This window comes from Myxocyprinus asiaticus, chromosome 20, assembly GCF_019703515.2.
Source record: "Myxocyprinus asiaticus isolate MX2 ecotype Aquarium Trade chromosome 20, UBuf_Myxa_2, whole genome shotgun sequence".
Taxonomy (NCBI): Eukaryota; Metazoa; Chordata; class Actinopteri; order Cypriniformes; family Catostomidae; genus Myxocyprinus; species Myxocyprinus asiaticus.
The window spans coordinates 44933201-44948194 of record NC_059363.1 but is presented as its reverse complement, the minus strand read 5'-3'; the positions used below and the strand labels follow the sequence as shown (position 1 = coordinate 44948194).

The 14994-nt window shown below is 39.0% G+C and overlaps 1 protein-coding gene across 2 annotated transcripts in view; it reads left to right on the top strand.

Moving 5' to 3' along the window:
- Nucleotides 1–14994, top strand: part of LOC127410946 (fermitin family homolog 2-like) — a 131707-nt gene that overhangs the window by 76314 nt on the left and 40399 nt on the right. For both annotated transcript variants that reach the window (XM_051646228.1, XM_051646229.1), the window contains exon 4: nucleotides 8759–8887. In XM_051646228.1, the coding sequence (XP_051502188.1) occupies nucleotides 8759–8887 (129 nt within the window). The remainder of the gene's footprint in view (nucleotides 1–8758; nucleotides 8888–14994) is intronic.

Sequence of the window (14994 nt, the reverse complement as noted above, 5' to 3'; positions counted from 1 at the left end):
CTTTTAAGAGGCTGTTCAGCATGAAACCAATCTAACGGTGCAGTTTTCAGGATGCGTTGCTTGGTGTCAAGTTTCAACACATTCATAATATATATATATATATATAGGATAATAAAATGAATAAATGTCTATTTTTTTCAGCCTGTTATATTAGTATTTATTTATCACCCCTTATTTATTTTAGATACAGTTCCTATATATTATTATTTACACAGGGCAAATATACTATTTATCAAATGTAGCTACTTTTATTACGTATCCTATTTTAATGGGGATATAATTTATTACAGCTGACAGTTACGGGTTACAAGGTTTGAACATCAACCATAATGAGATAAAACTGAAGTTCACAGCTTTTTAACACTTCTGTGTACAAATTGGAAGGCTGCTTATTGGATCAATACAGGAAAACGTCATATTACGCGACTACGCTTTACGGAGAGCTTACGACCTACTAGTTAAGTCTTGCCTTAAGAACAGGTGGTGCAGCCAAATTAAGCACTGATTTAGTTACAAACTAACTAGTAGTTACTAAGCCCTTAGTGTGAACTTTACATCCTAACTTACGAGAGAACTTACGCACAGCTGGTGCAGTCCTACCCTGGACACTTAAAGGGATGGTTCACCCAAACATTTTCTCATCATTTACTCATCCTCATGCCATCACAGAACACTAACTGATAGTCGCGATGAGCATCTTTTAGTACCTCACCCCGGTGGATGATGGGAAGATATGGACTGAGGTACATTGATATCATTAACTACTTTGAGTTGTTATGACAGCAAATAACTGCACAAATTGAGCCTGACCTCATTTTTACTCCAACTAACACTTAAAATGGTTCTTGTTTTTTATCTGGAACACTGGTATTGGAAGTTTCTTATGGAGACAGGAACTAAAAAACAGTCCAGCAGCAATTAGAATCATGGCGCCATCCAATGGTTGTCGAGAAAACTGTGGATAGTGTTTATATTTTAATAAATTGTAAGAGTTTTTTAAATGATTGTAAGAGTGCGTGTTTTGTTTACTTAATGTGTTTGTGTGAGCAGCTGGTAGCACAGACATTTCAAAGTAAGAGTCACTGGTGTATTGCGTGCTTGTTCAGATTTAAATCTCACTTTATATACACAATCTTATTTTTTTTCTGGTTATTATTGGAATTTTGGTTGCACAATAAACTGCATCTAGGATTTTATCCATTTTGGACACTTGTTGCCTCTATGTGTGTGCCAGTCACAGTAAGGAAAGACGACCTGTTGGCCATTAAATCAGTTATCAGCTTTTTCCACCAGCTTAGTTATCTGTATCTGCAAAATCCACTTTCGGTCGACCGCTATTTGAGAGTGTAGGGAGAGCAACTCGTATGCGGCATTCACAGTGCGTCATTGAAAGTGAACAGTTGCTGCTGAGCTCTTTTGCTGCAGTTTGTTTGCCCCAATTCTCTGATTGGTTTCCCCCTCAGGATCATGGGTAGTGCAGTTCTTCTCCAGGAATTCCACTATCAAACACAGTTAGTTGAAAGTGAAGTTGAAATAACATGAACATGAACCATCGATTAACAAACTCAGAACTCACGGTAGCTTTGTCTTTAAAGGCTTGTAAATTATCCTTAACCCTCTGGGGTCGATGGACGCGCCGGCGCGTCCTGCTGGATTTTTGCTGGATTTAGCGGAAACAACTTAAAATACTCCGTCATTTTTGGGCATACAGATAAGTGTAACACATCATTAGAGACTATAAAGGGTCTACTTTTATTTGTGTACACTCGCAACAAAACCTTGTGCTTTTGTAAAATAAAGAAAATAAACAGGGTACGCTTTCAGCTGTCTCTGTCTCCACGAGCATCTTTCTGAAACACGTCACGAAAATGAAGTGAAACTCCGCGAATACTTATCACACAAACATGAAACATATGTCTAAAGAAAGCTTAAAATGTGTACTTTTAAATAAAACAATTCAAATGTAAAACAAATATTCTCCTGCAATGTAATCTGTATGAAACAAAGCAATGTACAGTTTCTCCAGGCTCAGCTCATTATCTCTGAGATCACACCCACCAGCAGAGCGCGCTATTCATACAGTAATGTGCTGAGGCGATCAATGCAAATGGTAAATGCCCCCAACAACGTCTTAAAAAACATCAAGTTCATCATCAGATTCATTCACTTTCCTGCGCGTCTGGAAGATGGCACGCTACACAGGTGAGGAAGCTCTAAAGATGGTCCTAGATAGTGACGAAGAGTTCACATTTTCCTCAGAAGAAGAGCGAGAATCCGACGAGGAATGTTTGCATTTTGAAGAGCGTCTTGATCCAGCCGAGGATACAATTCCGGATGAGTAAGTCATTTCGTTTTACTTACATTAGTTGACATGTTATCTTATATAAACGTGTACATATTTTACTAGCTGGACTATTTCCAGACTTGCCAGCCAGTATTCAAAGTATTGAAATTTGAAATATGTCCTAATAGGCAAGTTTTAGTTACATTTAAATGTTGTTTCGGCTAAAGCAGGTATTTAAATTGTATGCTGTATGATATAAATATGATATAAAAATAATATGAATGTTTAGATTATGTTTTAACTAGTGTTTATGCTGCCTCATCATAACGAAGCTTGTGCTTGCAAATACAGGTGCATCTCAAAAAATTAGAATGTCGTGGAAAAGTTCATTTATTTCAGTAATTCAACTCAAATTGTGAAACTCGTGTATTAAATAAATTCAATGCACACAGACTGAAGTAGTTTAAGTCTTTGGTTCTTTTAATTGTGATGATTTTGACTCACATTTAACAAAAACCCACCAATTCACTATCTCAAAAAATTAGAATACATCATAAGAAAAAAACATTTTTAGTGAATTGTTGGCCTTCGGGAAAGTATGTTCATTTACTGTATGTGTACTCAATACTTGGTAGGGGCACCTTTTGCTTTAATTACTGCCTCAATTCGGCGTGGCATGGAGGTGATCAGTTTGTGGCACTAATGAGGTGGTATGGAAGCCCAGGTTTCTTTGACAGTGGCCTTCAGCTCATCTGCATTTTTTGGTCTCTTGTTTCTCATTTTCCTCTTGACAATACCCCATAGATTCTCTATGGGGTTCAGGTCTGGTGAGTTTGCTGGCCAGTCAAGCACACCAACACCATGGTCATTTAACCAACTTTTGGTGTTTTTGGCAGTGTGGGCAGGTGCCAGATCCTGCTGGAAAATGAAATCAGCATCTTTAAAAAGCTGGTCAGTAGAAGGAAGCATGAAGTGCTCCAAAATTCCTTGGTAAACGGGTGCAGTGACTTTGGTTTTCAAAAAACACAATGGACCAACACCAGCAGATGACATTGCACCCCAAATCATCACAGACTGTGGAAACTTAACACTGGACTTCAAGCAACTTGGGCTATGAGCTTCTCCACCCTTCCTCCAGACTCTAGGACCTTGGTTTCCAAATGAAATACAAAACTTTGGACCACTGGGCAACAGTCCAGTTCTTCTTCTCCTTAGCCCAGGTAAGACGCCTCTGACGTTGTCTGTGGTTCAGGAGTGGCTTAACAAGAGGAATATGACAACTGTAGCCAAATTCCTTGACACGTCTGTGTGTGGTGGCTCTTGATGCCTTGACCCCAGCCTCAGTCCATTCCTTGTGAAGTTCACCTAAATTCTTGAATCGATTTTGCTTGACAATTCTCATAAGGCTGCGGTTCTCTCGGTTGGTTGTGCATCTTTTTCTTCCACACTTTTTCCTTCCACTCAACTTTCTGTTAACATGCTTGGATACAGCACTCTGTGAACAGCCAGCTTCTTTGGCAATGAATGTTTGTGGCTTACCCTCCTTGTGAAGGGTGTCAATGATTGTCTTCTGGACAACTGTCAGATCAGCAGTCTTCCCCATGATTGTGTAGCCTAGTGAACCAAACTAAGAGACCATTTTGAAGGCTCAGGAAACCTTTGCAGGTGTTTTGAGTTGATTAGCTGATTGGCATGTCACAATATTCTAATTTTTTGAGATAGTGAATTGGTGGGTTTTTGTTAAATGTGAGCCAAAATCATCACAATTAAAAGAACCAAAGACTTAAACTACTTCAGTCTGTGTGCATTGAATTTATTTAATACACGAGTTTCACAATTTGAGTTGAATTACTGAAATAAATGAACTTTTCCACGACATTCTAATTTATTGAGATGCACCTGTATCTGTTTGGGTGTAAATGTGTAAAATGTGCTGTAAATATGCCCATATTAGAAAATCAGCATATTAGAATGATTTCTGAAGGATCATGTGACACTGAAGACTGCAGGAATGATGCTGAAAATTCAGCTTTGATTGCAGGAATAAATTGCATTTGACAGTATATTCAAATAGAAAACAGTTATTTTAAATTGTAAAAATATTTCACAATATCACTGTTTTTGCTGTATTTTGGATCAAATAAATGCAGCTTTGGTGAGCAGAAGAGACTTCTTTTAAAAACATTAAAAAATCTTACAGATCTAAAACTTTTAAATGGTAGTGTAGGTCTTAGTCTTTATGTAAAGAAAATGTATAGTCAGATTACTTTTTTAACTTAAACTAAAAACAGTACATTCAATCTTTAAGTCTCCTCACATTCATTCTCTCTCAGGGGAGGGGTCTTTGTCTCCTCAAGTGTGAATCACATCAATATTCATGATCATCCACGCCTCCTCGCATATGGCCTTTCTAACACTAAAAGTGTCTTACAAAAGTTAAATGACTATATTGTTTTGTATGAATGAGTGATCAGGATGGTTTTCACATCATTTTGTAGCAAAAACTCTAGGCTACAAGATCCAGTTCTCAAAAGTCTTGTGAACAAATGTTTAGTATGTGTTATATGGCCTTATTTCAGTGACTTAAAATTAATTTTTCAAAAACCACGCATAAACGTTATTTTCTCAAAAATACAAACATGTACATACATGTTGCTCACATATTATTGTAGCCCATTTTGTGCTGAATACAGTGTTATCAGATTTTAGCCATTAATAAGTTTTTAAGCAACTGAAAAAAGCACAAATGTCAAGGCATGTCAGAACTTCTCCAGGGCCCAAAACACCCTCAGACCCCAGAGGGTTAATTATCAGTTCGCCTATGAAAAAAATGAGATTTTTTTCTTCTGGAATCAGACTGGTGTGCTGAAAAAGAAAACTGTTTTCAACAGGTTTCTCCAAACACTCCCCCCATCTTCAATTTTTGTTGGCAACTCACAGCATTAGTAGAGCCAATGTTATGTCAGGCTGGAGGAGATCTGAGGAATGTTTTGATAGTTCCACAGAGTCACAGTGTTTACACTTTTCAAGGAAATCAACTTACAAATGGGTTTACTCATAGGGTTCACTCTGCATATTAAGCTGGCATACCAGAAAGTGTTTTAAAAAGGTTCATTCACCCACAAATTGTCATCATTTGTTTAATTTCTAATGTCTTCCCAAACCTGTATGATGGTTTGATGTCAGTGATGTCCAGCGGCATTGGTTCTCGCGTTTCTTGTTGCCATTTATGACACGTCGACTTTGAATATGCTCGAATACGCCATCTCTTGTAAATTTTAAGTAGTTGTGAATACTTGTGATATGAAGTGTAACTCTTGAATTAGGTCTATCTGGTCATTCAGAAAGGCTGATATCATGACTCAACACTGGCTTCATATCCATTTCTTTCTCTCTCTCTCTCTCTCTCTGATCTGTGGTTCTGACTGGCCTGAGTTGTTCTAATTATTGTTGCTTTCTCGTGTGATGCATCAAATAAATTTGAGTCTGTTTATTATTTACCATCTGCTGGAGTGCGATGACCGTTTTCACAGGGGCTGTTCCTCCAGTGGGTGCCAGAGCTCTCTGACTTACACAAGAACTGACTGTCAGATTTGCATGAATGTGTGGCTTTTTGAGAGTTGTGGCTGTTTGATTTGGGAGCGCCTGCTGAAGAATCTTCTGTTTGTTTATTATAATGTCATAGGAGGCACTCGCTCGCTCCCAGCACTCCGCTGACCTGCTACAGGCCGCTCACATATGGCTGTAAAAGGGCAGACGCAGAGAGAGAGAGAGAGAGAACTGCCATCTGGTAGTTCTTAAAACTTCTGGAATGCTTTTGCTTTAGTAACACAACTAAACAAGTGATTCCTGGCAAGCCAAGAAGCCCCTCCCCATCAACACACTCACACACTCAGTCACTATCGCTTTCCTCCAGGACTGTGGAAAATGTAGGCAGTGCGAGTCGTCCTGCCAGTATGCTTTTAGAAGAAATGAAATTAAAACACATTAATCTTCAGAAAAAGACAGCTAGTGCCAGAAGTGTTAATACCAATTACTGACAGTAATTTTATCCTCTCAGTTAGACGTTCATCAGTCGGAGACATTTTTGCCTCTGCTGAAGAGGTTTTATGTTAATTTCTTATGGAAAGAAATTGGTACTTTTATTCACCAAAGTGGCATTCAACTGATCACAATGTATAGTCAGGACATTAATAACATGAAAAATTACTTTTACAATTTAAAACAAATTTATTAATCTACTTCAAATCCTCCACGTGCAGCAATGACAGCTATGCAGATCCTTGGCATTCTAGCTGTCAGTTTGTCCAGATACTCAGGTGACATTTCACCCCAAGCTTCCTGTAGCACTTGCCATAGATGTGGGCACTTGTTGGGCACTTCTCACGCACCTTACAGTCCTTACATCAGTAATGTCCTGACTGTACTTTGTGATCAGTTGAATGACACTTTGGTGAATTAAAGTACCAATTTCCTCCCGAAACAGCAAAATCTGTACATTATTCCAAACTTTTGGCCGCCATGGTGTGTGTGTTTTTATATATATATATATATATATATATATATGTGCCTAAGACATCTGCAAAGACGTGTATTTGTTCTCTTTAGGCCAGTGGTTCCCAAACTATTTTAAACTACGGCACCGCTTTATAGTGTTTTTTTTTTTTTTCCCCACTGCACCCCAACCACTGAAAATTAAATACATTTAAAAAGTTATTATTAATATTAACAAATTAAATAAAAAAAAAATGTTGCCTTCAAATGTTTAAGTTATCATTGCTTCAAGATTTAAAATTATTCAATAATTATTCAAAATCCAGTTAATAAACTAATGAACAGTCAACAATGCTTTAGGTTTCTCAGTAACAGCAGCAATCAAACATTTAAAATCATAATATAAAAACATTTAAAAAAAGTTATCTAATTCAAAATAAAACTACCTTAATTATTGATTATCTTTACTGTGTGATTATAAGATATAAATAAAACTGCTGCAGTCAGAGTTTGCATGAGAAGCAGACCGGTCATTGACCTTTATTTGACTTAATGCTACAGTGTTATCCAGTCAAGTACAGTGAGTGCTTTTCTTTCACTCTTTTTGTCAATATTGTTTGATTAATATTAACCATAGGTCTGTGGCAGACTGCAGCTGGTCAATTAAGCTTCATTTACACATCGCACATATCTGATATTTTGAGAGATAAGATTTTTGTCCTGTCTGCTTACACCCGCCTAATACATTAACGGCTGTGTTTTGCATCAAGAGGGGCATTTTTGTACATCACCGCAAGGCTGCCCACAGTCATGGAAAATATTTTTTTGATAGAAGATAGTTTTAAAGGGATAGTTCACCAAGAAATGAGAGCGCTGTCACCATTTACTCACCCTCATCTGGGCTCCAGGCTGCAAGTAAAGGCTGGATTACACTACACTATTTTATCACCGATGTTTGCCCTGATTTCCAGTCGGGCTGAGTCAACTCCAGTCTGCATAATTTTGGCCAGCCGGTGTTTACAGATTTCACAGAAAATCAAGTTTAGATTTTAGATTTAGTGTAATCCAGCAACCATTTTTTGTACCAGTGCGAGTACATTTTGTTTGAAGTAGTACGAGTGTGACTACAAAGTTTGCCAACTCTCTTTGCTCATGCACTGCTGACTGCTGTTTTCTGTTGCATATGAGAAATATCAAACAACAGACACTACAAAAGCAGAACGGAAAAGTGGTAACTGCTACCCAGAGCAATAATCAGCACAGCTGAATCGACAGACAATGTGAGTGCAGAGCGCGTGTTTACTTGCAGACCGGTCCAACCCCGCAGATCTTTATAAACAGCGCTGCAAGAACCAGTAAGAAGCGCAGCTGGGAAACCATTTTAATTCGGCACAGAATACTCTGTTGCAATTCAAAGTCTCTGTGATTAAACAAGTTTAAAATCTATGTAAATGGCCTTGACACTCTAAACAGCATTGAGAAAGCCGGGCCACATAAACGTTATTTGTGCCCTCAAAGTGCCTGTTAAAAATGTAGCACCAGCACCTGATTTGGTAGCACCCGTGCAGTTTCCAATAATAGTTCACATTTTTCACTTGTTACTTAATGAAACACAAATGGAATATAAAAACACCAAATGCTCTTGAATAAAACGAGCCTAAATACAGTGTGATACAATGTGATTAAAATAATCTTGGAGAAACTGTAACACTACCTCTAATATACTTTATATTATCCTGGGGGACAGTCTGGTTACAAAACGCACCAATCACAACTGTTGTGGTCTGCGATTACGCAACACTTGGTTATATTTTTGGAGAGGTGCACGACTATGGCATAGCTTCGATGCAGTATAAATCAGCCTTTAGTCTTGCTTGTTTTTCTTTGTGAAATATTTCCCCCTCATGTTGTTGTTTCTTGAGCTGGCTTTAGTGGTGTTCTGTCCTGTAATTACAATGAGTCTCTCTTCTACTCCTCAAGACATCCGGCACCCTGAGGAGCTCTCTTTACTGCGCAAGCCCCGTGACCCCAAGAAGAAGAAGAAAAAGTTGGAGGAGGCCGAGGAAGAGGCACTGGAGCTGGATGGACCGCTTCTCACTCCTGGATCAGGTACAAATTACCATCAGAACCATTATGTCCACCAGAGAACCATGTGCCTGTGAACTTTACAGAATTCACCTCTGTGTGTAAATGCAGTTATCACTCTTGTCCTGTCAGACAAGAAGAGCCCTGAATAACTGCTCCGACACTGAGGTCCAAATCAGAAAATAGTGTTTTAACACAAGTTTTGAAGTTACATGCAATGTAATACCATCAATACACCTTACCCTGTTTCTGCACTGCAAGCGAACAGTCCAACAAAACTGTATTGTTCCTTTTATATCACATAAATTGATTTTTACATTTTCTTAAGAAATTAGAAGTGACTCTTGTCCATGCAAAACTCACTGCAAGTTTGTGGAGTGTTGCTGACCATTGCAGTAGATAAGGTGTTCTGAGTGGTTGATAAGTGGTTGTGTACTGGCCCAGATCAAAAGAGACAACCCACAGTAAATCACATTTTTATGCCTGTTATTGTCCACCAAGCAAAAATCATAAGTCTACCTAGTAAAGTGAGTAATACCACACCTCTCCTCAATAGGCTGTATGATTTGAGTAGCACTCAGTGGTTGGGGATGAGTTGCTTGCTTGGGCTAAACGATGGGAAAAAAAAAAAAGATTACGATGATGGTGAATAATATTGCGGTTTGAACAGCGATATGATTAACATCAAAAAACAAAAACAAAAACAAAAATAGTAAATGATTCCTTTTGACCAAAATCAGGTCATGGACAAACATGTTCTACTGGAAGTAGAAATACTGTTTCACACTTGAGTCTAGGGCTGTCACGATTATGAAATTTGGCTGACGATTAATTGTCAAACAAATAATTGCGATTATGACGATTAATTGTCAGTTTTAAGGCTCTCACGATTGTCTTCTAAATTGTCATATTTCTTAAGGTGTGCGTGTGCTTTTTATACACCTTAAGAAGTCATTTTTACAAATTTAACTTAAAATATATAAATGAACTAATAAAATAGGGATATACGATTTCCTTTTAAGGCTTTAATACTTATGAATGACATGAAAAATTATGTTTTAAATATCAAAATATTTCTTAATACTTAAAATGTCTCTTTTTGGCCAACTTTAAATTTTGTACATTTTACATTTACACTGTTTTTGGAACTCTTTCCAAAAAAAAGTATAGATTTTTTTAATATATATTTTATTATATTGTATTATATTATACTATACTATATTATATTATAAAATAGTAAAATAATTTTGTCCTGATTTCTTCACTTTCACGTTATTTTAATGCTCCTTGATTAAACCCAGCCCTTATTTGTCATGAAGCAAAACATTTGAGATTTTGTTTGATCATTTTATCACTCAGAAATAGAGTAAACGTTAGTCTCCCCCTCTGTGTCACTGCGTGTATGAACACGCGATGAACAGGAATATTTGCCATTAGACGATCATTTAAAGTGAAGCTTGAGTGCTTTGCGTTCACTATCAAAGTTTATATTTCTTTGTTTATATTTTTGCGGGAGTTTGGCGTGAGCCTCTGCTGACAGCACACTCATTAGAGCATTTGAGAAGCAATTTACACACTCTTCCAGACAGAGCAGCTCTGGTTGACATGGACATTTATTCCACGTTGATGGCATAAATATATTTACTTAAAATTCCCTTATTTGGGCATTAAAATGTGATTGGAATTTAAAGTGCACAATAATAGCAACCTTATAATACCTGATAATATTAACCTGATAATAATAGTTATCTCAAATAATGAAGACGATTATTTATCAAACGATTATTTAATAATCCTGACAGGCCTGCTTCAATCCTCTTAAAAAGAACCAATCTAAATAAAAAAATACAGTGAAACATAGAGGGGAAAAAAGTTTCACATCGCATTCACATTGAATGTGTTCAGTTCATGGTGTACCTGTTTTTGTCCACTTTGTGATAGGGTCTCAGACTATTTTTCATTTATTTTTGAAGGAACCCAATAATAAGTTATTATTAAGTTAAGAAATTATTACTGAACTGGTAATCATAAGGTTGCTGGTTCAATCCTCACAGCCACCACCATTGTGTCCTTGAGCAAGGCACTTAACTCCAGCTCTGGGGGGATTGTCCCTGTAATAAGTGCACTGTAAGTCACTTAGGATAAAAGCATCTGCCAAATGCATAAATGTAAATGTAACTTGCTTGTGGCATTGCTATGCAGTGCGGTTAAACTAGGGCTGGGCAATATGGACCAAAAATCATATCTCTGTATTTTTAGGCTGAATGGTGATACACGATATACAGTGCATCTGGAAAGTATTCACAGCGCTTCACTTTTTCCACATTTTGTTATGTTACAGCCTTATTCCAAAATGGATTAAATTCATTATTTTCCTCAAAATTCTACAAACAATACCCCATAATGACAACGTAAAAGAAGTTTGTTTGAAATCTTTGCAAATTTATAAAAAAAAAAATAAAATAAATAAAAAAAAAAAATCACATGTACATAAGTATTCACAGCCTTTGCTCAATACTTTGTTGAAGCACCTTTGGCACCAGTTACAGCCTCAAGTCTTTTTGAGTATGATGCTACAAGCTTGGCACACCTATTTTTGGGCCGTTTCTCCCATTCTTCTTTGCAGGATCTCTGAAGCTCCATCAGGTTGGATGGGGAGCGCCGGTGCACAGCCATTTTCAGATCTTTCCAGAGATGTTCAATCGGGTTCAAGTCTGGGCTCTGGTTGGGCCACTCAAGGATATTCACAGAGTTGTCCCGGAGCCACTCCTTTGTTATCTTGGCTGTGTGCTTAGGGTCGTTGTCCTGTTGGAAGATGAACCTTCGCCCCAGTGTGAAGTCCAGAGCGCTCTGGAGCAGGTTTTCATCAAGGATGTCTCTGTACATTGCTGCATTCATCTTTCCCTCGATCCTGACTAGTCTCCCAGTTCCTGCCACTGAAAAACATCCCCACAGCATGATGCTGCCACCATCATGCTTCACTGTAGGGATGGTAATGGCCAGGTGTTGAGCGATGCCTGGTTTCCTCCAGACATGACGCTTGCCATTCAGGCCAAAGAGTTCAATCTTTGTTTCTCATGGTCTGAGAGTCCTTCAGGTGGCTCCAGGCAGGCTGTCATGTGCCTTTTACTGAGGAGTGGCTTCCGTCTGGCCACTCTACCATACAGGCCTGATTGGTGGAGTGCTGCAGAGATGGTTGTTCTTCTGGAAGGTTCTCCTCTCTCCACAGAGAAATGCTGGAGCTCTGTCAGAGTGACCATCGGGTTCTTGGTCACCTCCCTGACTAAGGCCCTTCTCCCCCGATCGCTCAGTTTGGCCGGGCAGCCAGCTCTAGGAAGCGTCCTGGTGGTTCCAAACTTCTTCCATTTACGGATGATGGAGGCCACTGTGCTCATTGGGACCTTCAATGCTGCAGATATTTTTCTGTACCCTTCCCCTGATCTGTGCCTCAATACAATCCTGTCTCGGAGGTCTACTTACAATTCCTTGGACTTCATGGCTTGGTTTGTGCTCTGACATGCACTGTTAACTGTGGGACCTTATATAGACAGGTGTGTGCTTTTCCAAATCATGTCCAATCAACTGAATTTACCACAGGTGGACTCCAATCAAGTTGTAGAAACATCTCAAGGATGTTCAGTGGAAACAGAATGCACCTGAGCTCAATTTTGAGTGTCATGGCAAAGGCTGTGAATACTTATGTACATGTCTCCCCAATTTGGAATGCCCAATTCCCAATGTGCTCTAGGTCCTCATGGTGGCATAGTGACTCGTCTCACTCTGGGTGGCGAAGGACGAATCTCAGTTGCCTCCGCGTCTGAGACCGTCAATCCGCGCATCTTATCATATGGCTTGTTGAACGCGTTACCACGGAGACATAGCGCGTGGAGGCCCATGCGTATTCTCCACGGCATCCATGCACAACTCACCACGTGCCCCACCGAGAGCGAGAACCACACATTATGGTGACCACGAGGAGGTTAACTCATGTGACTCTACCCTCCCTAGCAACTGGGCTAATTTGGTTGCTTAGGAGACCTAGCTGGTGTCACTCAGCAGGCCCTGGATTCTAACTCGCGACTCCAGGGGTGGTAGTGAGCATCAATGCTTGCTACCCAGGCCCCCCATCTTGGTATTTTCTACGAAGTGGACTAAATGTTCAGTTGTAATTCAAAGCCACATGTGAGATGGTAAATTAAGCTTGCAACACGCTTTGTTTCAGGGCAGAAGACTTTTCGGGCTGCGAAGACTTCGCGTCCGGGGTTGCAGCAGCAGCACGAAGTTTAACACATACTGCAGTTTATGGCGCTGTTGTAAATGGAAGAGATTTGAAGTGCTTCCACTTTTGGATCCAACCTGTTTATGGCTTTCTCTACAGCTGACATGCAGGGCTCGACATTAAGCATTGTGATGTGCTTGTCTTTCGGACAAATAAATTGGTCATTCACGTGTCCAAGTAAAAAAAGATACTTGTCCTGAGAGAAAAAAGTACATGTTTTGGTTACATACTCAAGTAACATGTCAGAGTTTTGTTGTATGTTTTCTAAAATTACGACATGGCCAACCAGTAGTATTATACCTATGCAATCAGCTAGATTCTCTGGGACAGAAATGTAAACTGCGCTGGGTTGGGGAGGTTATTTTGTTACATGTATGCACGGAGGTCAAATAAAGGAAAGCCTCCAACACCATCATTTACAGCAGGGGTGCTCACACTTCTATGGAATAAGATCTACTTTTCCATCATGTTATTGCAGCAAGATCTACCATACACAATATATACATTTATCACATTACCAAAATTTCAGTAGTCTTTAGTGAAATGTGATGATTTTTGATACCAGCTTCAATACCACAACAAATAATAGCCTAACACTAACTCATTTGTTGATTAGTCATAAAATAACAAAAGAAAAGCAATGAACAGAAAAAAATCTAATAAAAAACACTATACTATTTTAACAGCTTTAAAAAAAAAAAAAATAACAGTATCAAGTATTCAATTAAACATTCAGAATTAATTTGACATAAAACTAAACTGGTCTTCCCTGTATGAATAATACTTTAATTCTTTTATACTAGAGTTATACAACTAAAGTTATCCAGCCAAGAGCAGTGAATGATTTTGTCGTTATTTTTGTTTGATTAATATTAAGGATACACTAGACAGCGGCAGGTCTGTTAGCTTACATTTAAAGTCGTACACTGCGATACAAATCAGCTTTTCCCCCAATGTTTACGTTCGCTTTAAACATAACTTCTCTGTGTTTACATGAACACCTCATCAAGACGGGCATTTTGGCGGAATTTTTAAATGTATTTGACCGTTTAGGCGCGAGCGTTCTCGGATTACACGTGCATATTCAGCACACACACAAGCCGCCTGTCAGTCAAACAGCACGCAGCTGTTTTGCAGCTCATCTGATCTTTTATATCCAAACCATCTCCAAATAATTGAACCATTGTTTTCTTTTTACTAACCAGGTCTTCTTCGGCAGTGTGAACTGGTGCTGTGTCTCCCTCCATGTTGCAGGAGAACTTGTGAGCGAGTGGGGTCGGGGTTTGCGCGCAGAGGGAGAGTGGGGGCGGGGTTTGCGCTCAGAGGGAGGGCGGGGTTTGAGCGCAGAGGGAGAGTGGGGGCGGGGTTTGCGTGCAGAGGGAGAGTGGGGGTGAGGTTGCGTGGAGACGCAGAGGGAGAGTGGGGGCGGGGTTGCGTGGAGAGTGTGAGAGAGGAGAGATGCAGGCACGACTTTACGGAAGAAACGGTTAATGTAATGCAACATCAAACTATATCGATATAAACGGTATTGTCTCATCCTATATCTCGTTTGAAAATATATCGATATACCTTAAAAAGTCGATATACTACCCAGCCCTAGGTTAAACCCTCAAGCTTTTTTTTTCAGGGGAAAAACTGAAGGAAGACATTTAAGCTTCTGTTTGTAGTTGAGTTGATGATGGCCTTTTATTGCAGTGAAATGCCATAATCTAATCTTCTGACCACAAAACCCCATATTGTGGGGTTACTTTAGATATGGATAGTAACTTCAAGCAGCCAAGCATATTTGGAATTACACAAATGTGCAATAAGTGAATCTATAGTGCTGTAAATATAACAAGCTCAGCGTTTG